The sequence below is a fragment of the Chiloscyllium punctatum genome, chromosome 1, assembly GCF_047496795.1.
Source record: "Chiloscyllium punctatum isolate Juve2018m chromosome 1, sChiPun1.3, whole genome shotgun sequence".
NCBI lineage: Eukaryota > Metazoa > Chordata > Chondrichthyes > Orectolobiformes > Hemiscylliidae > Chiloscyllium > Chiloscyllium punctatum.
Window position 1 is genome coordinate 67200122 of NC_092739.1, and position 27805 is coordinate 67227926.

The following is a 27805-nucleotide window of genomic DNA, read 5'->3' on the forward strand; positions in this document are numbered from 1 at the left end:
ACTACACTCTCAACTCTGAAAGAAAATACTACCGATTACAATCAGTGGAAAATTAGATAGTCTCAAAATTGATCAATATTTTCTTCATTTCAAAGCCCCCATTAAAATTACACATTCATTATTTGATGGACATAATATTTATCCAAATATCTATGCTGTGACTTTCTTAAATGGAGGATCTTGTAAACTGAATTTGGAGACTTCAGCTGTGGGTGTAAAAGGAATCCTCTGTTGGGTTACCTTCTTGCCGATAGTCTCAACCTAGAAGCAAAAAGATTCAAAAACATGAACCAACAAGTTTCAGAATGATCTGAGTTCTGTTTCCTTGAGATTTAAATCACTTGAGAAGCATTCATTAAACACGTCTCTACAAATATTAGAATAGCTTTCCTATTAGACGGAAAGTCAACCCCTCTTTACCTGGAATCCCAACCTCTGAAGTTTGGAATGCAAGTCATCGAGAACACGTCTGCCATCAAAGATGAATGCCGGTTTTAGCATTTTCTTATGAATACGTTCATAATCTAGCACCTGAGAACATGAAGACAGATGAAAATTATTTGAAGCCTCTTAGAAGGAGCATTTCTGAGTTTTCATCTCCAGCAGAAATCTCTCGCACCAGTCATCCATACTCAGACTGTGTGGATATGCTGTTCATAAATTTTCATCCATTTCAATGAATGTTTTCTCCTAGTTCAATCATTTTGTTCCAATATCCCTCCTTTGTGCCACAGAATCACAGGCTGAGGTGATACCTGTTCTCTCTACCAACCTTTATCATTCATGTGACAGATACAGTAGGTGTCGTATTTATCTGACTTATTCTTTCTGATCCTTACTTCTAATGCAATCTCTCCCAAATGATCCAGCTCAAAAATTAATACCTTGTTATTTACTGTATTCTATTTCTTTGATGCCATTTGTGTTACTGTAAAAACCCTCTTGACTATGGAGGCAAAGAGAATTTATATCCAGTAAAATGTTAGATGCATTCGTCAGAGGGAATGGGTCTGAGTGAGTTACTCTTTGGAGGGTCGGTGTGGACTGGTTAGGCCAAAGGGCCGGTTTCCACACTGCAGGGAATCTAATGTAAAACTGCAGATGTTTGAAAAATCATTTTTAAAACTTTAAACATTTTTTTCTCAGAATTGCAAGGATAGTTTGGTGGTTTACTGCCTTTTACCAATTAGGAACATGCATGATTCACAAATTGCCATTTGCTCCATTTCTCTTATGCATCTCTCAGAACTGACAATACACCTAGTCCTCTCACCCTCCCCTTTCACATCTCCTATAACATTTGTATTTTACTCCACATTTTACCCCTTTTAATGATAACCTTACTCATGACTCTTGTTAGCTATTCAGCAACCGGAATGATTTTTTGTACGCTATTCCAGCAATGTAGTAGTATGAAGACAGAAAATTACTGCTCTTGTGTCAGCAACAGCACTACAAATAATCAAAAACAGAAATTGCTGGAAAACTCAGCAGGTCTGGACAGAAAGCAGAGTTAACATTTAACCAGTAACAAACTTTCTCAGGCCTCAAGTTGCAAACTTAGTTGCCAAATTAGGGGCAAATTAGTGTTGGGAACTAAACTTATTTCACATAGGACACTTATAGAAGACAGAGATGGATCTCTTTCAATCAATCAGAGCTAGATTTGAATTTAAAGACACAAAACCAGCATTTAAACTACTGTACTTTTCACACACTTCTATGTGAATAAACACATTTCCTTAGTCATTCATAGGATGGAATTTCACCGGTTAGCCCACCATTAAGTTCCCATCCCTAATTGTCCTAGAGAAGGAGTGAGTGAGCTGCCTTTTTGAAGGTCTGCAATTCTTGGGGAGTAGCGATACCCACTTCCTGTTCTGAAGGGGTTTCCAGGATTTTGAACCAGCAACAGTGATGGAAAAGCGATATAGCTCCAAGTCAGGAAGGTGTGGCTTGGAAGAAAACTTGCAGGTGATGGTGTTCTCATCCAACTGGTGTTCTTGTCCTTCTAAATGTTAGAGTCTGGGGTCTTGGAAAGTGCTTTTGTAGGTGCATTAATGAATTACTGCAGTGCATGTACTGCCATTGGTGTTGGGCTTTGTCTTCAATGGGCTGTATGTCCTGGATGGTGTAGAGTTGTTGGAGCTGCAGCCAACCAGGCAAATGGAGCAAATTCAGTTACACACGTGAGTTGTGCCTTGTTGATAGCAGACAGCTCTTGGGGAGGTAAAAGGTGTTACACCCTGTGGCATTCTTAGACACTGACCTGCTCTGGTTCCACAGTATTTAAGTGGCTAGTCCAGTTCGGTTTCTGATACTGGTAACTCCCAGGATATTGATAGTGAGAGATTCCATGTTGGTAACGCCATTGAATGTCAAGCAGTGATGATTAGATTATTCCTTTTTGGAGACGGTCATTGCATGTCATTTGTGTAGCACAAATGTTATTTGGCACTTACTAGTCCATGCTTAGATATTGTCCAGGTATTGTTGCATATAGTAACAGAATCCTTCAGTATCTGAAGAGTCACAAATGGTGCCACACATTATACAGGCCCTGGTGAATGTCCCCACCTCTGACCTTATAATGGAGGAATAGTGAAGTAGCTGAAGGTAGCTGTAGAACACTACCCTGAGGAACATCTGTAGCGATATCCTTAGACTGAAATGATTGACCTCCAAAACCCACAACCATTTTCTTTTGTGCAAAGTGTGATTGCAATCAAGAACATTTTCACCCTAATTCCCACTGATTCCATATTTTCCCATTCTGAAGCAAGGTTACTGGACTTGAAATATTAATTCTGCTTTCTCACCACTGCTATGGTCCGTTGAATTTCTCCAGCTATTTCTGTTTATGTTTTATTCTTTATATTAAACTTTGAACACTGTGCTGAAGCCCTTGGAGAAGCATTCCACCCAGCCAGCCTGGGAGATCAAGAGCCAGTCTCCTGTACTCCCCGATTCCCAAACCAGCAGCCTCCCCCAGACCCAAAAACCCAGTAACATTTTTAAAGGTGGGGTTCACTAGGAACAAGAAGCTTAGGGCCCTAGAGGTTTGCAAAACTTGACTCAGCAATTCCTAGCCTCTTTCCTCATTTAAACCTTTTTTTAACAGATGTAGTTCATAGAAACATTAAATGTGCCAGGTATATTTCTTATGACATTTTCTTGTTGATCCTGGAGTGAATCGTAGAATGGGGTTACCAGCAAAGAAGATCATTCAGCCCATCCTGACCATGTCAGTTTTGTACAAGAACAGTTCGACTGGTGCCTTTTCCCTGCCTTTTTCCCACCGCCTGACAATTGATTCCTCCTCAGATAGAGATTGAATTCTCGTCTGAATGCCGCAATTGAACCTGCCTTCACCATACTCTCAGGCAGTGCATTCCAGATCCTAACCACTCACTAGTTTAATAAAGGTTCTTCTTCATACTGCCTTGCATCATTCCCCAATCATCTAAAATCAGTACCCCATGGTTGTCCATCCTTCTAACAAGGGGAACAGTTTCTTTTGGTCTATCATATCCAAACCCCTCATGATTTTGAACGCCTCTATAAAATCTTCTCTCAACATTCCATTCTTCAAGGAGGACAATTCAGCTTCTTTCAATCTATCTACAGTTCCTCGTCTGTGGAACCATTCTAATCCTTTCCAGAACCGGACACAATAATCCAGTTAAGACTGAACTATTGTTTTTATTCAGCTTTAACATTTTTGTTTCGTTTTTTGGTGCTGGTCTGATCTGGGTAACTTGTATTTTATTTCTAACGTTTCTTAATATTTGTTTTCAGTGCAGCATAAGCTGTATTGCTGTAAACAGGTTCTGATTCGGAGCTCACCTTTCTTCAGGTTTTCTCTTACCTTGAACTCATCCCATTCAGTGCAGATGACGATGGCATGAGCTCCCTCACAGGCTTGGTATGCATCAGTGCAGATAGTGACTAAGGAAGGCACTGTGTGATTTAAAAAAAAGATTTATCCAGTATAGTAAGTATTTGTACTGCTAACTTAAATTTGAATGGCTATTTTTCTGATTTGGAAGAATTTCTAACCATTTCTTGAATTGTTACTTTATAACTTAAAGTCACAGAATCATACAGTATGGGAACAAATGCTTCGGTCCAACCACTCCATGTCGACCATAATCCTAAACTAAGTCAGTACCACCTGCCTGCGCTTGGCCCATGTCGCTCCAAACATTTCTTATTCACGTACTTTTAAACATTGTGACTGTACCCACATCCATCACTTCCTCTGGACATTCATTCCACACACAAACTGCTCTCTGTATAAAAAAATTACCCCTCATGTTCTTTTTAAATCTGTCTCCTCTCACCTTAAAAATATGCCCCTTCGTTGAGAAATCCCCTATCCTAAGCAGAGGACATTTGCTATTCACCTTATCTATACCCCTCATAATTTTACAGACCTCTATAAGGTTACCCTCAACCTCCTATGCTCCAGTGAACAAAGTCCCAGCCTGTCCAGCCTCTCCTTATAACTCAATTCCTCTCCATTCCTTATTACTAGAAATTATTAAAAATGACTTAGTTATTTAGAACTTATTAGAAGTTCAGCCAAGGTAAATTTATTTTAACCAAGTTAAGTAATGTGCTAATAATGCACTGTATGCATGCTAAATAGTGCAAATAATTAAAACTTATTAGAAGTTCTAAAGTGTTCAGACAAGGCAAATATATGTTAATGAAGTTTAGTAATGCATTCATAATGCACTGTACGCATGCTAAATAATGCAGAATAGTGCATTAATTAAAATAGTACACCCTCTGGGGCTGTCTTGTTTGGCCAACAACTCTGATATTCCAGCAGTGTTGGAACTCGGTAATGGGCATTATCAGGATTGCAGGCAGACCCACAGAGGAGGCTCAATGGAAGCCTGGAGGGAGGCAAGTCAGGAGAATTTAAGTAGAGTGAGTTTTCCAAACTTAGGGAGTCAAGTGGAGGAGGCATAGAAGAAAGGGGAAGTAATATTCTTTGTGGGGGTGCTGTTGACGGGCAAAAAATACCTCCCAAGATTGTACTCTTACTTGCAGTTTTGAAAGCTTTTTTAAAAACTTGGCTGCCCACTCCCACCCAACAGAATGTAGAGTATGGCGCAAGTAACTTTTTTTTAACCAAATCAAAAGTAATTTGTGTCTTAATAAATGGAAGGAGAAGTTAAAAAGGAAACATGTTCATCATACTATACCTTCATCTGAAGCGTCCTGAGTGATGCTGGGATGTGACAGATCCTTGATAATCTGTTCTTTAGGAACTTTGGGATCATAGATATGAAGATTTGCACCTTCATCCAGTAGGTATTTGCTGATGTAGATACTGGAAGATTCTCTAAAATAAAATGAAATGCATTAGCAATTAAACAAACACAAAGAATGCTGTCTGACAGCAGCTGTGGAGAATGGAAGTGTATTGGTTTTTTAAGCCAAATTAATGGGGAGGCAGTGGTGTAATGGTCATGTCACTGGACTTGAATCCCCAGGTAGATATTCAGGGTAAATCAGTTCAAATCCCACCAGGGCAGATGGTGAAATTTGATTTCAATAAAATTCTGCAATTGAAAAAAAAATGTTGCAAAGTCCCACTGAGTTTGCTAACGTCCTTTAAGGAAATGAAATCTGCCTTCTATATCTGGTCTGACCTCCATATGAATCCTGATCCACGGCAATGTGGTTGACTTTTACTTGCTCTCTGAACTGTTAGGGCTGGGCAATAAATACTGGCCCAGTCAGTGATGCACACATTCCATGACTGAATTTTAAGAAAATTAATGAAGAATGGAACAAAAGCTGCTTTGTTCTTTTGAGAAAATTGTTTTTAAACTAATTCATCCATCGGAGAAGGATGTTAGTGGGGAAAGCATTGGAAGTCTATTCTTTCAAAAGTTACCACATTACAGGGCTGCTCGCTCATTAAAAAGAGAGAGAGAGAAAACACTGGTGGTGATTTAACCCAAAGGTCACCTTGCACCAAGTGAGAAGAGGTTGAGAAGGACAGCTCTTCACAAAAAGCTCAGTGTTGGAATTGAACACTTGCTGTTAGCATCACTCTGTATTATAAACCAGACATCCAGCCAACTGAGCTAAGTGACCCCAACACTAGAGTTATCAGAATATGAGAAATGAAATTCCAAAGACTGAAATAAGAAATTCCCCTTCACCTTCATCTCAAACATAATAGAATATGCCATATTGTGAAACAATGCCCTTTAGTTCACATTACCAAACACTAGAGAAGATATGTTGTTAGCATTTAACGTGTCATGCCTCCTCAGAATCGTATTTGTTCAATAAAAACACCTCTTATTCTTTAAATTACAAGGTGAAAATGCCCAACCTGCTCAAACTTTTCTTGTAAGATAAGCCCTGCATCCCAGAAATCAACCTAATGAACCTTGAAAAGCAAATGTATCCCTTCTTAAGAAAGCCAAACCTGCACATAATATGCTAGCTGTGGCCTCAGTAATGCCATGTGCAGTTGTAGCAATACTCCCACTTTTATACTCCTTCCCCTATTCTACAAAGGCTAAAATACAATTCACCTTCTTAATTACTCTTTTTGTAATTCATGTACAAGGTCACCTAAATTTCTGTGTGCCATATCATTCTGTAGTCTCTGTCCATTTAAATAATATTCCACATTCCTATACTTCCTTTCCAAGAGGCACCTTATATTTTCTCACATTATGTTCTATCTGTCAAATGTTTGCCCACTCACTTAATCTACCTGTATCACTTTGCAGACTCTTTGATCCTCCTCATAGCTTTCTTTCTAATTACATTTGGGGTTAACAAATTTGTCTACAGTACAGTGGGTTCCTTTATCCAAGATGTTAAAATATTTTGTGAATAGTGAAGGGCCTAGCACCGATCCCTGTGATACACCACCAGATACAGATTGCCAAGTTGAAAATGACACATATATCCCAACTCTACTTCCAGTTATTTACTCAGTAACACCATAAGAAGCAGGAGCGGAAATAGGCCAATAGGGCCATTGAGTCTGCTCCACCATTCCATCATGGCTGATATGTTTCTCAACCCCAGTCTCCTGCCTTCTCCCCATAACCTTTGATCCCCTTACTACCAATCTCTGTCTTAAACACATTCAATGACTTGGTCTCTGCAACCTTCTCAGGCAATGGGTTCCACAGATTCACCACCCTCTGGCTGAAGAAAATTCTCCATTCCCTATCTGATCCTTGATTCAAGTTAATACATCACTCCCAACGCCGAGGCTCTTACCCTGTGTAATAATGTTTAATGTAACACCGTATTGAATGTCTTTTGGTAAATCTTGCACACTACATATACCCATTCCCCTTTATTCACCATGGTTATTACATTTTCAAAGAGTAATTTCAAGAATGGTTTTCCAAATGACTTGTCATTACTTCCTTAATAATGGATTCTAACATTTTCCCAATGACAGATGTTTGGCTATGTTTAGTTGATCTATAGTTTGCTGCTTTTAGTTTCCCTACTATTCACCAGCTACATGGTCTTTTCTTTTTCTAAAGATAATTTCTCAAGGAGTACAGAAATAAACATGTTGTTTTTCAATGTTTTGTCATATTAATTTCAACCAAAACAATAAGTTCCTATTAGGTAGATGATTATTTGAGAATAGATTTGACATATTTTTGACAGCAAATAGTAAGATCCATTTGTTCTAGGCATTACAATGCTGTTAACGCAACTTTAGAAATATTGACTTATTTCAGAATATTAAAATTACCGGGTGTCTCCAGTATCCTTTTTGAAAGCAAACCCTAATAGAGCGATTTTTTTCCCTGTCACAGTATTGAAGAGACAGCCAATAATGCGGGAAGCAAATCTCCTCCGCTGGTAATCATTCATGTCAATCACCTAGAAGAAATCAAACTTTAAATGACAAAATGACAAAAAGTGTTGTTTCAAAACTATATATTAGACAGTCTTTCAGTGCTTCTCTTTTAACATTTTAGGTCGAATATCAATGAATTAACATGACTTAATACAAAACAACCAAGAAAAGATTTGAAATGTCAATATCATAGAAATATGTGTATCTGGAACATAAATAGGTCATTTGACCCCTCAAGTCTGCACTGCAATTCAATACACCCAGACTGGAGGCAAGTTCCCAGCATGCTGACTGGAGATGAGGTCCCAGAGCGGGACGAGAGGAGAGTCCTCATCCCACGGTCTGGAGGGGAGACCCCAACATTGTCTTGAGGTGAGATTTGGCAAGGACTGGAGTTGCACGGACTGGGGTAGGAAGACTGTAAACTGTGTACTTTTTATTTCTTTGTTTTTCTATTTTACTCCTCGGCTGGACACCAAAATTGTCGCACTGAGGTCCTGAACAGCTGAATGTCCCTTCTTTTTGCAGCAAACACCAACATTCCATTTGCCTTCAGTAAATATAGTGTACAATATTTGGATTTCCAAACGTCATGATAAGGTGCTATGCGCAAGATTGCTACAGAATGCAAGAGGCCATGCTGTGGGAGGAGCTGGGTATTGGGAAGTTGTGGAGAGGGGTGATATAGTGATATATTAGTAGAGAGAGCGGATTGGTTAATTCAAGAATCAGGATAAATGGGCAATTTTCGACTTGGCAAACTGTAACTTGTAAATTGCTATATGGTGAGGCTGGGCTTTTATTATGAACTAGGTTCGCTCACATTATAAAACGTATAGTCACTGTCTGAAAATTCACCTAAGTGAAATCTGGCTGTCTATTCCAACAAACAGGTGGTGACTTTGTCCACTGTGAATTAGGTTTTAATGAATTTAGAAACACATTTTAATTATATTCCCTCCTGAAATGAACGAACATCAAAATCCTGAATGACATATCTTAGTAAGTGAATAATTTGTCATATGTAATTGTTGTGCATGCCAAAAATAGCTGTCAAGCACAAAGTCCATTTTATGATTTCGCTGACATATCTCAAGAATTTACCTGCTGCCAGTATTGAGCCACATCTGGCAAATTTAAAGCTTCACACAAATACACAAGATTCAGAACATCTTTCTGGAAACAACTTCCTCCAAATCCTGTAAAAGTAGAAAGGTTCTATCGATTAAAGTAACTTACAATTCCCAACTAGAATATATAGAAAGAAGGGTCTCTTTGTTACAAAATAAATTACTGACCAATGCTGGCTTTGAGAAATTTGCTTCCAATTCTCTGGTCCATGCCAATAGCTCGTGCTACCTCCTCAACATCAGCACCAGTTGCTTCACACAAAGCACTGACTGAGTTAATACTGCTGATTCGCTGAGCAAGAAATGCATTGGCAGCCTAGTAATCAAAGAAAAATTAATAAATGTGACTGATATTTGTCCTCATGCATTTTATCAAGATGCCAGAGGTTATGCCAAGGATATACAGAGCTGTGAACAAGTCATATATATTTCTGATTGGTAAGACAAACGAACTGGTTTCATTTCTGCAAAAGGTACAGAATAACCAATTCGGACTCTGTCAGAAGGAGTTACAAAGACTTGGTATGTTCAGACTCCTCCTCACTAAGAAGAGGCCTTATTAAACAAAGAAGGAAACAAAAAACAATATAGTTTGTGCCCTTCATGTTTTTTGAATTTCTCAAAATGTTTCTGAAACAGTAAATTACTTTTGAGTTGTGACTAATATTTTATGGGCAATTGCAACTCAAAGTGTATCCCAAAAACAGGAATATAATTACATTTTAAAGTGAAACTTGAAGCATTATGTGTCACGTTCTCCTCACAGGTTCCACTGCGATGCTCAGCAATCTGATATTATGTACATCAGTAAGTACTTAAATAAAACTAACAAAATTAAGTTACTGAAAACTGAAATTTTTATCAATTTGGAATTTTAAAGGAAAGCAATAACCTTCAAAAGAGCTACACAAACAATTCATACTTACGTTTATTTTATTTATTCATGGAATGAGGGCTTCAAGAGCTGGGCCAGCATTTATTGCCCAGAAGGCAGGTTTAAGAGTCAAACGCATTGCTGTGGGTCTGGAGTCACATAAAGGCCAGACCAGGTAAGGAAGGCAGTTTCCTTCCCTAAAGGGGGCATTAGTGAACCAGATGGGTTTTCCCTAACAATCAACAATGGTTTCATGGTCATCATTCGACTCTTAATTCCAGATTTTTATTGATTTCAAATTCCACCATCTGCAATGGCAGGATTCAAACCCAGGTCCCCAGAAAATTAACAACAACAACAACAAAAACAGGAGTTGCTGGAAAAGTTCAGCAGGTCTGGCAGCCTCTGTGAAGAGAAAACAGAGTTCATGTTTCAGTCCAATCACTCTTCATCAGAACTGATGGTTGCTAGGAAAAATGTCAGTTTAAATTCAGAAGATAGTTGGGGGAAGGGGATAGGAATAAATGATAGGTGGGGATAGAGGCCAAAGAGAGAGAAGAAAAAAGAGAGAAAGTTGGACAGACAAAGGAATGGATAACAATCTGGCTGGGAAAGTGAATAGCTGTTAATAGAGATTGTTAGTAGCTAATAGGGCGGTATGGTGGCTTAGTGGTTAGCACTGTTACCTCACAGCACTAGGAACCCAGGTTCAATTCCAGCTATGGGTGACAGACTGTGTGGAATCTGCATGTTTTCCCCATATCTGCAAGGGTTTCCAACCAGGTGTTCCAGTTTCGTTACACAGTCCAAAGATGTGCAGGTTAGGTGGACTGGCCATGGTTATTGAGGTGGGGGTCTGGGTGGGATGATTCTCAGAGGGTTGATGCAGACTAGATTGGGCGGCTGGCTTTTGGGGCGGCACGGTGGCACAGTGATTAGCACTGCTGCCTCACAGCGCCAGGAAGCCGGGTTCAATTCCCGCCTCGGGCAACTGTCTATGTGGAGTCTGCACATTCTCCCTGAGTCTGCGTGGATTTCCTCCTGGTGCTCTGGTTTCCTCCCACAGTGCCTGTAGTGTTAGGTGCATTAGTCAGGGGTAAATGGAGGGGAATAGGTCTGGGTGGGTTGCTCTTCGGAGGGTCGGTGCGGACTTGTTGGGCTGAAGGGCTTGTTGCCACACTGTAGGGAATCTAATCTAACAGGTCATGTGTAATGGCAGAGTATGTGATAACAAGGCCTGGTGTGTGGGGTAGGGGACTAGGACATGGAAGAGTTCAGATCCTAAAATTATTGAACTTGATATTGAGTCCAGAAGGCTGCAATGTCCTCAAGTGAAAAATGAGGTGTTCTCCCAGCTTGTGTTGATCTTCACTGGAACACTGCAACAAGCGTGAGACAGAGATGTTGACCAGGGTAGAGGGTGGTGTGTTAAAGTAGCAGGCAACTGGAAGTACAGGGTCTTTTTGGAGGCAGAATATAGATGTTCTGTGAAGCGGTCACTTAGTCTGTACTTTATTCCCCCAATGTGGAGGAGACCACATTGTGAGCAGTGAATGCAGTAGACCAGGTTGTGTGAAATGCAGGTAAAGTGCTGCTTCACCTGGAAGGTATGTTTGGACCCTTGGATACTGAGGAGGGAGGAAAATGGGCAGGTGTTACATCTTTGGTGGTTGCAGGGGAAGGTGAAGTGGGGTTGTTGGGGTGTATAGTGAAGCAAGAGTGGACTTGGGGAACGGTCCCTGCGGAAGGCGAACAAGGGCAGGGAGGGGACAAAGCATCTAGTGGTGGTATCTCACTGGAGGTGGCAGAAATGGTGCTTGGTGATCTTCTGGATGTGGATGCTGGTGGGATGATAGGTAAGGAAAAGCTGAACCCTATCGCTGTTGTGGGAGGGAAGAGAGAGGGTGAGGGTGGAGGTGCAGGAGATGGATCGGACCCAGTAGAGTCATAGTCATAGAGATGTACAGCATGGGAACGGACCCTTCAGTCCAACTCATCCGTGCTGACCAGATATCCCAACCCAATCTAGACCCACCTGCCAGCGCCCGGCCCATATCCCTCCAAACCCTTCCTATTCATATACCCTTCCAAATGCCTTTAAAATGTTGCAATTGTACCAGCCTCCACCACTTCCTCTGGCAGCTCATTCCATACACGTACTGCCCTCCGTGTGAAAAAGTTGCCCCTTAGGTCTCTTTTATGTCTTTTCCCTCTCACTCTAAACCTATGCCCTCCAGTTCTGTACTCCCCGACCCCAGGGAAAAAAACTTTGCCTATTTATCCTATCCATGCCCCTCATAATTTTGTAAACCTCTTAGAAGGTCACCCCTCAGCCTCCGATGCTCCAGGGAAAACAGCCCCAGCCTGTTCAGCCTCTCTTTATAGCTCAACTCCTCCAAACCTGGCAACATCCTTGTCAATCTTTTCTGAACCCTTTCAAGTTTCACAACATCTTTCCGATATGAAGGAGACAGGATTTGCTCTCAATATTCCAACAGTGGCATAACTAATGACCTGTACAGCCGCGACATGACCTCCCAACTCCCGTACTAATACTCTGACCAATAAAGGAAGGCATACCAAATGCCTTCTTCACTATCCTATCTACCTGCGACTCCACTTTCAAGGAGCTATGAATCTACACTCCAAGGTCTGTTTGTTCAGCAACACTTCCTAGGACCTTACCATTAAGTGTATAAGTCCTGCTAAGATTTGCTTTCCCAAAATGCAGCACCTCGCAGTTACCTGAATTAAACTCCATCAGCCACTTCTCAGCCCATTGGCTCATCTGATCAAGATCCTGTTGTAATCTGAGGTACCCTTCTTCACTGTCCACCACACCTTCAATTTTGGTGTCATCTGCAAGCTTACTAACCATACCTCTTATGCTCACATCCAAATCATTTATATAAATGATAGAAAATAGAGGACCCAGCACCGATCCTTATGGCACTCCATTGCTCACAGGCCTCCAGTCTGAAAAACAACCCTCCACCACCACCCTCTGTCTTCTACCTTTGAGTCAGTTCCGTATCCAAATGGCTAGTTCTCTGTGTATTCCGTGAGATCTAACCTTGCTAACTGCCAGGGATTCTAATTCTAATCCGAAAACTACTACCCATGTGACCCACAGAAATAACAAACGTCGGTCAATGATGAACAGAATGACAGCTTGCTATATACTAGGCAGAACTTGGAAACAACTTGGTTATTTACTGGTAATGCAATACAGGTTGGATAAAGCAATGCTCTAGGAGACATTGGCTAGCATTCTTTAGCTGAGGAATACAAACATTCAACTGAGTTATGCTTCAAATGCACCTTGATAGTGATTTGCTTAGTCGGTCAACGTTATTTATTAGTGCGGAGTCCATGAGCAAAACTTAATCACAAAAATTCATACAGTGTCTACGGACCATTATGGCAGCCAACATTGTGTCTGTTGGAAGCTCAAAACTTCAACTCAATTCTTGAAAACGAAAAAATATATCAACCGTTCATCTTGGAAAAAGTATATAGATGTCTTGAAAATAAAAGCACTATTTTAAGGGCACAAAGACAAGTTAAAAATATTTACAGTAGAAGTTCAATACACCAACATTCATAGAGTTTTGAGAAGATTTGTAGATCAAGTTGAGGTTCTGGATGTAAGTTTGCTCATATAAAAATGAACCTTCCAGCTCAACGAGCAAACTTACATCCAGAACCAACATTCATGTGTAACATTGTCAGTAAAGATAGATGAGGACCCTGTTGATAACAAAGCTGGAGAATCCTGGGTTGAGGAAGAAGGTGGACATTTTGGAGGCACCCTTGTTAAAGTTGGCCTTATCCGAACATAGACGATGGAGACGGAGGAACTGAGAGAATGGAATGAAGTCTTTACAGGAAACAAGGTGTAAGGATGTATAGTTCAGATAGCTGTGCCAGTAAATGAATTTATAATAAATATTGGTGACCAATCTAGCCACAGAAACTGAAACAGAGATATCAAGGAAGGAAAGGGAGGGGTCAAAGGTAGACTAGTGAAAGTGAGGGCAGGGTGGAAATTGGAAGCGAAATCGACTAACTTTTCCAATTTTGGATGAGAGAGGGAAGCAGTACCGATCATTGATATATCAGAGAAACAGTTGTCGGTGGCGCCAGAATAGGACTGGAACAAGGAATGTTCTTGTACTCCATGAAGTGTCAGGCATAACTAGGGCCCATGCAGGTACCAATGGGCACCCTCTCTGACCTGAAGAAAATGAGAGGAGTTAAAAGAGAAGTTGTTCAGGATCAGAATGAGCTTGGCCCAAGCGAAGAAGGATATTGGTGGATGGGGACAGGTCAGGCCTTTGCTCCAGGAAGGAGTGGAGAGCCCTAAGACCATCTGGTAGGGAATGGACGTGTAAAGGGCACGTCCATGGTAAAGGGGAGGTGGCTGGACATTACCTGAGTCCCCCAGGACATTACTCAAATCTCTGGATTAATAGTCCAGCAATAATATCAATAAGGTCATCATCTTATGTGGCATCTTTTCTTCCTTTTGCATGGGACAAACATGCTTCTTGGAGCATTATCAGATACAAGTTAACAACAGGTTGTATTTAAATTGGAAATGAGTGTACCAGTTTGGAAAGCTCTGATGACCATGTGTTGGTAGTGATGATTCTGTCTTTTGGTACCCAACGTTCATACACAGCACAGAGTGCCCGAATTGCCTCCTGACCCTCTGGTGTTTCATCTCCACCAATCAACACTCGATCTGGGTTCTTCAGATCATTAACAGCTGTCCCTTCAGCCAGGAATTCTGGGTTTGACAGCACCTACATTGAAAATAAGTCTGTGGTCAGGTTATTTCTGAAATGTGCCAGTCAAAAGTAAATGCAAGACTGAAGACCAACTGTTATGTTTTTTTCAATTCTGCTTCATGTCGTAAAAATGTACATCTGCAATATAAGATTTTTTTAAAATTCTATATTTCTATTTGAGTGTTGTGAGGAAATTACCTCCCACTATTGATGTACTCATTAGTTAATTTTATGCTGTTACCAGTGTTAAATCCACTGCTAAGTTCCATTTGATACAAATCAGCACGATAGTTATTGAGTTGCTATATTATCCATTAGAGCAATGCTTGAATTCACCTGCAGGGATAAGTTTGGCTTTGTGTTTGAATGGAAAATCCTGCGAATGCTCTCAGCGGCTCGCACAGGCACAGTGCTCTTCTCTGTGACTATTTTGCGTCCATTTGATACTGCCACTATTCTCCGAGCACAGGATTCGATGTATCTCAGGTCTGCAGCTCGACCTTTACCCATTCCATACGTTTTGGTGGGTGTATTCACCTAGTACAAATTAAAAACAGAACATGTGTGGTTACGGTCTTTCTTTTAAGTTATAAAAGATACAATATAAGAGTTTTTCAAGACCAATGGGTGTCTCAAAGAGCTTTACAATATTTTCAAGTGGTCACTTTTGTAATGTAGGAGATGCAGCAGCCAATTTGCACACAGCAATCTCCCATACCAGCAATGTGAAAATGACCAGATCATCTATTTCCTTTATGAATAATTATTGATCAGAACACAAGTGATAGCCCCCTGCTCTCTTCAAGTGCTGGCCTGGGATCTTTTGCATCCACTAGAGAAGAGCAAACAGTCCTTCATTTGACAGGCCATCCTGAAGGCAGCATTTCCAGCAGTGCAACAGTTGCTCAGTGCTGCATGGAACTGTCAGCCATGACATTTATGTTGAAGCCTCGGTGTGGAACTTGGACCCGGAGTCTTGTGACTCAAAGACAAGAGTGCAATCTTGAGTCATGGCTGATATCAAGCTATAAAATTAAAATATGCGTTAATTTAGAATCATTTGGTTTGATCAACATAGTTGTTCTTGTCATTGATATTATTCAGTATTGAATATGTTTCTTTTCATTTGTTCATAGGATGCCGAATTTGCTGGCCAAACCGATCCTTAATGGTGATGGTGAGCTGCCTTTTTGAGCTGCTGAAGCCCTTGAAATGCATGAAGATAGACAGAGCTGTTAGGGAGGGACTTTAACTCAGTGACAGTGAACGAATGGTAATATGGCTCTAAGACGAGATGGTATGATACTGTGGCATTGCCATGTATCTGCTACCCTTGTCTTTCTCAATGTAAGAGATTGCAGGTTTAGAAAGGGGTTGTGGATGGAACTGTGGTGAGTTATTGCAGTGAAACTTGTAAATGTACACTTCGCTGCTACTGTGCATCGGTAGTGAAGAAAGTGAATGTTGAGGATGGTGGATGGGGTCCCAATCAAGTGGGTGTCGAGCTTCTTGAGTGTCGTTGGAGCTGAATCCAGTCAAGCATGTGGAAAGTACTATTTCTAATTTGTGCCTTATAGTTGGTGGACTGACTTTTGGGAGTGAGGAGGTTGGTCACTTGCTGCAGGATTTCTAGCCCCCAACCTGCTCCTGTCGCCACAGCTTTTATGTAGCAGGTCCAGTTCAGTTTTTAGTCAATGATAACCCCAAGGATATTGATAATGGGGTATTTAGCACTAATAATGCTATTCAATGTCAAGGGACAATGGTTAGATTCTCAGTCACTGGAGATGATCCCTGCCTAGCACCTGTGTAGCATGAATGATACTTGCTACGCCTCAGCCCAAGCCTTAAAGTTGTCTAGGTCTTGCTGCATATGGACACAGATGAACTAATCTGTCCGTTGAACTCATTTCTTCATTATCAAAATAAAGTGTTGAACTATTGAATAGCAACAATAATTGTTCAAAGTTATAGCTTAGGAGAAACTGTGATTCTCTGGAGATGTTGAGAAATTGGTCTTTCTAGGGTTTCACCATTAAAAAAGTTGCTTTAAAAATACTTTCCTAGATGACATGTACTACTCTCAGAAACAATATGGTGGTCAAACAATCTATTTTAAAACCTTTGGGAACAAAACAAACTACTCATCTTGAAACAAAATAGAAGAAACTGAAAACATCTTTGTAGCAAGTAGACAAATTGACATTTTGACTGGAAGCTTTTAAGAGAAATGGAACACTGAAACATCATCATAGCTTAAATAGGATCAGAGCATAAGAAGGAAACAAGTACACAGACACCCACGGAACACAAGAAAATAGAAGTGAATTGTTCCATACTGTGCTTCAAAAGAAAACAGGAGGTGGCAGGGTAAGAGATTATAGTAACATGATTTGTTTTTACACAGAAGGTAGTTTGCATGTAGAATGAACTTCTTGAGGAACTTGTGAATGTAGGCGTGGTTACAACATTTAAAAGACACTTAGGTAAGCATAGAGATAGGAAATGTTTGAAGGAATATGGGCCAGGAACAGGCAGGTGGGACTAGTTTAGTGTGGAGCTATGTTCGGCATGGATGAGTTGGGCCAGAGGGTTTGTTTACTCACTGTATGATTCTATGACTCCATGTTGAGAAGAAACATCCCTTATAAAACAAAACACCTTTTTCTAATCAACCCGCTCAGAGATATTAAGCTTAAGACAGACAGGGTGGGGAGATGTGAATAAAACTGTAAGAAATAGGAGCTGCAGGAGGCAGAATGGACCCTTAAATCAGCTAAAAGGCAAGTCTGAAAAGGGAGCAGAAGCCGGGCGGGATTCATCAGTTTGAAAGGAAGAGAACCAGCCCCCAGTGTTGGTTGGATGTCAGGTGTCAGCCTCTTCAGAAAGCTAAATAGTGCATTGTTTCCTTCTTTTATTATTTTATCCTCCATTTTGATCTGATCATATTTAAATATTACTCCTTTTTCTGGTCTTGTTGAAAAGTTACGCTCAAAATGATAAACATTAGAATACAATATGGCTGAATGTGATGCTGTCCATGATTATACAGCCTTCCAGCACTCACTAGATGAGTTTATACATGAAGGATAGTCAGTAAGGTAATTGTATAACAGCAAGATTCATTACCCATGAATGAATCTAAAAAAAATATCAGTTTGTTTCACTGGTTCTTGTGTTTTCAGCATTTTTTATTTTTGTAACTCTAAAACCAGCTACTTAAAAGTACAAAAAGTGGCACAATGTTATTTACGCCATAGAATACCCGCTTCCAATTTATCCTGTCTTCCTGTACAAAAGTGCAAGATTTCAAACAGGGAAAATGGATAATCTTATCGATACAACGAGAACCATTCATTCAAACCAGCCACATTTCTTCATACTCTTAGAATTGTCTACATATCTTGCTGTTTACTTCATGCTGTTCTTTCATCTGTCGACAAGTGGGAGGCTGGAAGAACACAACAAGCCAGGCAGCGTCAGGAGTCAGAGAAGTCACCATTTCGGGTGTAACCCTTATCCAGGACTGGGGTGGGTGTGGGGGAGCTGCAGATAAAGGAGGTGGGTGGGGGCAGGGTGGTGAGGTAGGGATAGGTGAAGACAGGTAGAGGGTACCACCTGGTTGGTCAATGGGAGGAATGACTCCAGTTGGTGGCTAGAAGGAAGGGTCAATGAGAGGAATGGAAGGGAGGGGTTGGTGTGGGAAGGGAGTCAGGTGATGGGCATGGAGGTTATTTGAAATTGGAGAACACAGTGTTGAATCCTCTGGGCTGTAGGCTGCCCAGGTGGAAGATGAGGTGTTGTTCCTCCAATCTGTGGTCTGATTTGTTGTGGTAGTAGAGGAGGCAATGAATGATTTGTTGTCACAATGAATGTTTCCTTTGTTCTGCCAAGCATCTCAGCCAGGTCCTCAGATGCCTCCCTGACCTCCCAGCCATAGCCCATTTTAATTCCCCTTCCCACTCCCTTTCCGACATGACTATCCTTGGCCTTCTTCATTGCCATAATGAATCAGACCTCAAATTGGAGGAACCACACTTCATCTCCCGCCTGGGCAGCCTACAACCCAGAGGACTCAACATTGAGTTCTCCAATTTCAAATAACCTCCATTCCCATCACCCAACTCCCTTCCCAGCTCCTCCCAATCCCTTCCATTCCTCTCATCAACCCTTCCTTCTAGCCACCAACTGGATTCATTCCTCCCATCAACCAACCAGTTCATACCCTCTACCTGTCTTCACCTATCCCACCTCACCACGCTGCCTCTCCCAACCCCTTTTATCTGCAGCTCCCCGTACACCTACCCCCAGATCCTGAAGAAGAATACACCTGAAACGTTGACTTCTCCACCTCCTGATGCTGCCTGCCTTGCTGTGTTCTTCCAGCCTCCTGCTTGTCTACCTTGAATTCCAGCATCTGCAGTTTTTTGTCTCTAACTAAGTTCTTTCATCTGTAGATACTTCTTAAAGAAAAAATATTTTCCTCTCTTGCTCCTGAATTCTAATCAAGTAGATTTGATTTTTACATCTATATGTTCCCTGGATTCTAGCACTGTAATTGCCATGGAATGTTTGATTAATGGAACCACACCTCTTCCATTTTTCATGTTTACCTCTTCTAAATGTTTCACAATCTGAAATGTTCTGGTGCCAATCCAATACTAACTAAAGCTACATATTTCAATGTGATTACTGTACCCACCCATAGTAATTTGGCTGTTGTTCACCAGTTTAATTTATAAAATTCCATTCAATTACATGTTTACATCTCAAAGCTGCTTGTTTGTCCACCTCACTCTTTAAAATTCCTTCTTCAGATCTGCTTTGTGTAAATTTGCTGTTTGTCACTTGTTTATTCCTTGACCCTTGCTTCATTTACTACTTCTTCCCTCCTGCCACAGCATTGGTTACTCCACCAGTGAGGACAGTGGTTCAGCTTTGTTTAGGTAAAGTTCATCCAACCCACTAAAACACTCCTGTTCCAGATTTTGAATCATTATCCCAGGAATTTGAACCCATTACCCCTGCACAACCTTAAAGTTGTGCTATATTGTGTTATTCCCATGTTAAATATTACATAACACTGAAACAATTCCTGAAGTTTAAAACAACTAGGTGAAAGTGAGGACTGGAGATGCTGGAGATTAGAGTCTGGAAAAGCACAGCAGGTCAGGTAACATCTGAGGAGCAGAAAATCCGAGGGTTCCTGATGAAGGGTTCCTGCCCGAAATGTTGATTTTCCTGCTCCTCAGATGCTGCCTGACCTGCTGTGCTTTTTCAGCACCACACTAATCTTGACTCTATTCCTGGGGTTTGCCACATTTAATATCCTGCTCCTTAATTGAATTCCTAAATGGTTCTTTGTAGGATCTCTATTTTCACTTTAATGACACTGGTCCCATTAGCATTATTTTCAAAGTTCACCAAAACTTCTCTTTTCATAATCATTTCTCCAGCCCGTAATGATTGCTTCCTCTGAGCCACGGTTATTGTCAGAAGTAAAGTCACCACAGTCCTTCCAGACTATACGGTTGTTCTCTCATTAGAGACAACTGTAAGTGGTTTAATCTGAGGATCACCACACCTCAGGCAAGGGGAAGAGGTTGAGAAGGAGAACCCTTCCTAGTAATCTTAGCCAATATGGGAATTGTACCTATGCTGTTAGCATTACTCCAAATTCTCTTTAAGTTACACGTTTCCATTTAACTCTTATTCTTAAGACTATCAAAATTGTGCAGTATCATGATGACAAATGAAAGCTTTATACTGAATTTTATTGCATTTTGCAATATAAAATGCCATGACAATAAAATCATTAATTCAAATTGCAAACTAACCATGCAGCCAACTGAGCTAAACAACCCAGGTATTCAGTATTTGAATACTTGTTTAGCAGAAACATCTTTCAAAGGACTTTGTGCCTTTCCTCTTCATCCATATGCATTGCATCTCAGTGTCTCACCTTCCTTCCTCATGAAGCTGCTCTGGTTACTGGCTGATTGTCACCTGGAATATTTGTAAAAGCTCAATGATTTAACATTTCAAACATAACTTTATGCCAAACAGATTTCAAGACTAAACTGCCTCCAAGGCTGAAACAAAATTCTGCACCCTACTGATCCGCTACCCTCTCCCTGCACATAGCCCTCAATGAATTGAGGTTTGTATCCTTCATTGAAAGGTAATGAACCTGCTAAAATGCATGGTGTGGTGAATAAGATATGGCTGAATGTAATACTGTCCATGATTTTAAAGCCTGCCAGCACTCACTGGATTAGTTTACACATGAAGGCTAGCCAGTTGGGTGTAGCTGAAAGAATAGAGTCATAGAGGCATAGAGATGTACAGATGTACAGACCCTTCAGTCCAACTCATCCATGCCGACCAGATATCCTAACCAAATCTAGTCCCACCTGCCAGCACCTGGACCATATCCCCCTAAACCCTTCCTATTCATATACCCATCCAGATGGCTTTTAAAAGTTGCAATCATACTAGCCTCCACCACTTCCTCTGGCAGCTCATTCCATACACGCATCACCCTCTGCGTGAAAAAGTTGCCCCTTGGGTCTCTCTTATATCTTTCCCCTCTCACCCTAAACCTAGTTCTGTACTCTGACCCCAGGGAATAGACTTTTTCTATTTACCTTATCCATGCCCCTCATGATTTTATAAACTTCTATAAGGCCACCCCTCAGCCTCCAACGCTCCAGGGAAAACAGCCCCAGCCTATTCAACCTCTCCCTATAGCTCAAATCCTCCAACCATGGCAACATCCTTGTAAATCTTTTCTGAACCCTTTCAAGTTTCACAACATCCTTCTGATAGGAGAGACCAGAATTGCATGCAATATTCCAAAAGTGGTCTAACTGATGTCCTGTACAGCTGCAAAATGACCTCCCAACTCCTGTACTCAATACTCTGACCAATAAAGGAAAGCATACCAAATGCTTTCTTCACTATCCTATCTATCTGCAACTCCACTTTCAAGGAGCTATGAACCTGCACTCCAAGGTCTGTTTCTTCAGCAACACTCCCCAGGACCTTACCATTAAGTGTATAAGTCCTGCTAAGATTTGCTTTCCCAAAATGCAGCACCTCATATTTATCTAAATTAAACTCCATCTGCCATTTCTCAGTTCATTGGCCCATTGGTCCGTCTGGTCAAGATCTTGTTGTAATTTGAGAAATCACATTCAGGACAGGAGGGGAGGATATTGGAGGATGAAATTACCGAAATAAATATAAGATCAGCTTCTTGAATTGCAGCATCGATGTCAGTCAGGAAAAAAAGGTTCTTTCCTCTGCATGACTCTACCACTTCCTTCAAACCAGGCTGGAAAACAAAGAACAACCAGGATTGTATATCAACTGAAATGGCAAAAACTTAAAAGTTTTGTGAAGCAAAGTTTACAATAAATTGGATAAATGTTTCGATGTTGAACCTCATAGATTGGAAGTGAGTTTGAGTTCCAGGCCTCTATCCTTGAGTGATTCATGTCTACAACTGAGACACGAATCTCGGGACACATGTAGGCAATGATACTGCATGTTGGCCCACCGACATACCCAGCGCCAATGCAGCAGATCTTCTTAATTTCAAACATAATATCTGTGGAAAATGAAAAATAAAGTCAGTGCTGACATTAGAGTTTATGATTCTTCAGTTCGCAATTTATCACCTTTGTCTACTGCCCAGATGCTATCTAATTTTATCTCATAATTTCAAACTCATTAACTTGTGTTCTACACTGCATGCACTATTTGTAATGTCTTGGGGATGGGGATCTTCTGCTAAAACAGAACATGTCAATTTATACTTTACCCTCTCCACAATAATACCTTAAACCCTCAGGATTGGCACCTTCTAAACATCTCAGCAAATTATCCACCGATTTGCTAAAGCATACAGTGTAGGAAAATCCTAGAGTTAGTTTGATCAAAATGATCAAACTAACTGCAACAATATTTTATTCTAGCATTACTGTTACAAGTTTGAGGCTTGCCATAGACATTATTTCAGGTATAAAGGTCTACTCCTGTAAATAGTCTCAGCATCTTATTAATGGGATTTTGAACACGCAATCCAATATCAAACAATATGATTGCAGACACCAAGGATACAACAATAGAATCGCCATGTCATCTAAATTGGTTGTATGCAACATGCAGAAAGACCCTTCAGCTTTTTCAAAGGCAAATTGTGAAAACTTCTTAAAACAAGGCCAAATAGGAATCTTTTAGCTCCAGTCTTTTACATATAGCAGTAGTTATAATATGACAATATAAGTTAACTGGATTAGTGGTGCTGGAAGAGCACAGCAGTTCAGGCAGCATCCAAGTAACTTCGAAATCGACATTTCGGGCAAAAGCCCTTCATCAGCCTGAAACGTTGATTTCGAAGCTACTTGGATGCTGCCTGAACTGCTGTGCCCTTCCAGCACCACTAATCCAGATTCTGGTTTCCAGCATCTGCAGTCATTGTTTTTACCAATATAAGTTAACTGCCCATAGTAGTACAAACTAATTAACAAAATATACATCTCTACATTAGTAAGTTGTTTCTATTCTCATTTATAAAATAATTATAACTATTCTCCTCAGTCTCATCTTCTGAGTCTGTGCAACGGCCATCTCAGAACTTTCAGGACAACCGAACTGTACCAGGCTCCAGAGCTACAATCTGCAGTGGCATAAAAATTAAACAAAGAGAGCCTCCACTCTTTCCATAGACCTGTTTTGCGCAGAGCACCGGTAATGGCAACCTCCATCAATTCAACAACAGAAGCCCTCTCAGCTGATGAATCTGACTTCATAATTTCAATCCTTTTAATTTCAAAGCTGAATCCTCCAGCAAGCCAAGCCTGCAGTTATGACAGAGACAAATTTCAGTTTCATCTTTTACTTAACTTTTATTCTTATATCTGCATTATAGTGATCAAATTTATCCCAGTTAAATAATTTCAGAATTAGGCAGACTTATACAGTAAATGGTAAGGTCCTGAGGAGTGTTGTGGAAAAGTGGGACCTAGGAGTACAAGTACATGGTTCTTTGAAAGCAGCATCACAGGTAGACAGGGTGGTGAAGAAGGCATTTAGCATGCTGCCCTTCATCAGTCGAGGCATTGAGTACAGGAGTTGGGACATTATGTTACAGATGCATAAGTCATTGGTGAGGCCACACTTGGAATACTGTGTACAGCTTTGGTCACCCTATTATAGCAAAGACTTAGTTAAACTGAAAAGAGTGCAAAGCAGATTTACAAGGATGTTTCCAGGACTAATAGGCCTGAGATATGGGGAGAGGCTGGCCAGGATTGGACTTTATTCCTTGGAACACAGGAGAATGAGGGCTGACCTTATTAAGGTGTAAAAAGTCATGAGAGGCATAGAAAGGATGGATGTATTTAGTTTTTTTTCCACAGATGAGGAATTAAAAACTAGAGAGAATAGGTTTAAGGTCAGAAGGGAAAGACTTAAGAAGGACCTAAGGGGCAATTTTCCATGTGGAGAGTGGTGTGTATATGGAATGGGACTGCTCGAGAAAGTGCTTGAGGCAGGTACAATAGCAACATTTAAAAAACATTTGGATATGTACATGGATGGAAAGGGTTGAGAGAGATATGGACCAAATGCAGGCAATGGGAAATAGCTGAGTGGGCACTATGGTCAGCATGGACCAAGTGGGGTCGTGAGTGTGGTGCAAATTCTCAGTTCACAGACTATCTTTGATGACACGCCCAGACTATCGTTATGATACAGCCAATTATAAACTTTAAGTTACACATTAAATGACAGATACATCTAAAATAGATCTTACAAATCAGCAATCTCCCTAACATCTCAGTTACTGAATTTAGTCATAAAATGCTTTAAAACTCTGTCTTTCTTAAGAATAATTTCAGCTTCTTTACTAAAAGCTAGCCTGATTCTTAGCTAACAACAGCACAATTATGTGGTAGACAAAGGGGGAGGCAATTCAGCCCCTCGATCCTGTTCTTCCATTTGGTACAATCATGGATGATCTCATCTTGGCCTCAACTCCACTTTCCTGACCGCCCTCCATAACTCTACAACCCATTACTAATGAAAAATCTGTTAACCACTTCCTTAAGTTTACTCAAGTCGCAACATCCACCACACTTTGAGGAAGTGAAGGGTGTATGAATAGGAAGGGTTTGGAGGGATATGGGCCGGGTGCTGGCAGGTGGGACTAGATTGGGTTGGGATATCTGGTCGGCATGGACGGGTTGGACCAAAGGGTCTGTTTCCATGCTGTACATCTCTATGACTCTATGACCCTTTGATAGAAGTGATTACTTCTCATCTCTGTTTTAAATCGGCTACCCCTTATCCTAAAACTATGACCTCATTCATTCTAGATTGCCCCACATGAGAAAACATCCTTTCTGTTTCTACTTTGTCACATCCAAGGTTGATTTCAAAATTGATCAGCACTTGTTGAAGAACCTTGATTTTGCTAATAGCTACATTAACCACCAATTTAAGAAAATTAATCAAACTCATAACATGGCTCATTTATGCTTACTAGAAACAACGCATACTCATATGCTGGATTCATTCTCCATAAACAAAATAATTATATTTAAGCCTTTTGCATTTAGTGAATTACCCAGGAGCTGAGCAATCCATAGTTGCCTTTTGCTTCCTCCATGTTAACTTGCAAATCAATCTTCACCTTTCTCTCTGCCATATAAGTTATTGCATTCACTTGAAATGTGTTATTCTTGCATTTGTCCTGATGACTGCTTAAACAAAATACTTTATTAACCCTAAAGTGGTGTACTGAGGTTATGAAAAACTCTGTATATAGTGCAAGTTTCTCTTTCATGACAGGGAATGATGAGCAATTTCTTCATATTGAAGTTATTAGTATAGTACTATATCTGAAACAAAGACGGAACTAGATTCCATTGGAATTTTCAATTGACATGTATTTAAAAGGGATTCATTTGCAGGGCTTGGGCGAGGTGTGGTACTAAATTATTCATCTCCACTGTATCAATCAGCTCCCTGTGTGCTGCAAAAGTTTATCAAAAGATCAAACATATTGCATCTAGGGATGCACTGTCCCTAACCTATTAGAATAACCATCTGCAGTTGCTTCACCAATGACAGTTAATTGCCTTTCCTCCATCATAAAGTCAGAAGTGGGGTCATTCACTAATGATTGCACAATGCTCCTCATAATTCCTCAGATACTGAAGCAATTCATGCCAATATGCAGCAAGGTCCGAACAACTAACAAGCTTGTGCTGATCTGGCATGTAACATTTATGCAACATGAATGCCACGCAATGACTATCTGCAACAAGAGAAGTCTTAACTATCGTCCTTTGACACTCAGTGGCATCACCAGTCTGAGTCCCCCACTATTAACAACCTGGAGGTTACCATTGACTGGAAACTGCATCAGCCATCCCATACTGTAGCTGCAACAGCTGGTTAAAGACCAGGAATGGTATAGTGAGTAACTCAACCCCCGCCTCCCCAAAGTCTTTTCCCAAATCACAAAGTGCTAGTCAGGAGTGTGACAGAGTACTCCTCACTTGCCTGGATGGGTGAGTTCCAACAACATCGAGAAGCTTGATGCCATCTAGGCCAAAACAGCCCACTTGATTGGCATCCCATTCATCCTCTTTAGCATTCACTCCCTTCACCACCAATGCACCATGGCAGCAATTAGTACCAGCAACACTTATCGAACTCCACAATCACCACTGGAAGGATAGATACATAAAAACATCATCACTTGCAAGGTCCCCTTCAAACCACAAACCATCCTGACTTGGACACATGACACCTTTTTTCATTAATAAAAGTGTCAAAATCGTGCAACTCCCTTCCTCACGTTTGTTCAAGGGCATGGACTGCTTCAGTGTCAAAGGAATACTGCAGTGTATTGTCCAATTATCAGTAAATGACCCCTCTTCTGACTTTATGGTGGAGGAAAGGCCATTGATTGTCATTGGTAAAGTCGCTGCAGATGGTTATTCTAATAGGTTAGGACAGTGCATGCCTAGATGCAATATGTTTGAACTTTCTGAGAGAATTTTATAGTCACCACCTTCTCCTAGACAATCTGTAATGGGCCAGCAAAGCCCACAACCCGTGAACAAGTAATAATACCGAAAAACAGTTTATATTTCCCGAATCCATAGTGTCTCTCTAAACAAAAATGTGGAGTTGGGACGACTTTAAAGGGAACGGTCACAATGAGGGCGGGGGAGGTGTCCTGATTTCTCATGGAATTTCTATCGTTAGGAAGTTTCTTCCCAGAGAAAGGAACACCGTTTATTTTCACGAGAAGAAAAAACAGTTTGCTCGTCAAAACGTCTCAGACTTGTGAAAAACTTTTTGATCAGAGGTGTGGAGAGATTGTGAGCACACACAGGAGCACTGCTCTGCTCCATTATGGCACACGAGTCCACAGTTCAGACCGTCAATAACAATCGTCCTGAGAGACCCAGAGACTCTCGCGCGTGGGCATGAACAGACTTGGAAAGGAAGCCAATGTTTACAAGGCGAGGGGAAAGTGCCTGAGCTTAATCTCGACAATAAAAAAAAGTTTACCTTCTGCCAGTTTCAAACAGTTGGGAATAACTCGATCTGTAATTTCGAATTCTCCCGGAATGCCTCTTCCGGGTTTTGTGGCGCTCGTTTGACTCTTGACCAGCTGTTCCCGTATTAAAATAACCATTCGTCAACCTGTAGAGCACAGTCCAACCCCTAGTGTACAGGGAGCAGGGCTCCTCATGTTCAAACTTGAACTCAACTGAACAACTCTTAGATAAGGTGACTCACCTCAGGAAAGATTGGTTTGTGATCTTGGTATTACCGGCTGCGCGGACATTGAACACTTTGAACTATTTTCATTTCTCCCCATCTTCACCTTTCCCCAATTTTCACCAAATATCCCCTTTGTTTTTGTGTACATTGCTGCCATCGTTTCCCACTGCAACGTTTGTTTTTATAAAGTGGAATAAGATTTGCAAAGTTAAAAATCACACAACACCAGCTTATAGTCCAATAGGTTGATTTGGAAGCACTAGCTTTCGTAGCGCTGCTCCTTCATCAGGTAGTTGTGGAGAATAAGATTGTAAGACACAGGACTTAC

General features: G+C 40.8%; 1 protein-coding gene across 1 annotated transcript; it reads right to left on the bottom strand.

Moving 5' to 3' along the window:
- Positions 1-27395, bottom strand: ugdh (UDP-glucose 6-dehydrogenase). The gene is made up of 12 exons (XM_072567811.1): positions 27262-27395; positions 22113-22279; positions 21902-22003; positions 15004-15204; positions 14485-14682; positions 9169-9316; positions 8975-9069; positions 7763-7893; positions 5217-5356; positions 3869-3960; positions 421-531; positions 1-261 (listed from the first exon to the last, which is right to left on the bottom strand). Exons 1-12 carry the CDS (start codon positions 27386-27388, stop codon positions 151-153), a joined length of 1623 nt encoding a protein of 540 aa, XP_072423912.1. The 5' UTR covers positions 27389-27395; the 3' UTR covers positions 1-150.
- Positions 27396-27805: the final 410 nt, after the last annotated feature.

Coding starts and splice junctions, on each gene's coding strand:
- ugdh (XM_072567811.1), bottom strand. CDS start 27,388: ATGGTTATTTTAATACGGGAACAGCTGGTCAAGAGTCAAACGAGCGCC. Junction 3,961..5,216: donor TCAGGACGCTTCAGATGAAG/GTATAGTATGAT, acceptor TAAATCACACAG/TGCCTTCCTTAGTCACTATC. Junction 532..3,868: donor CTGAATGGGATGAGTTCAAG/GTAAGAGAAAAC, acceptor TCATGTTCTCAG/GTGCTAGATTATGAACGTAT.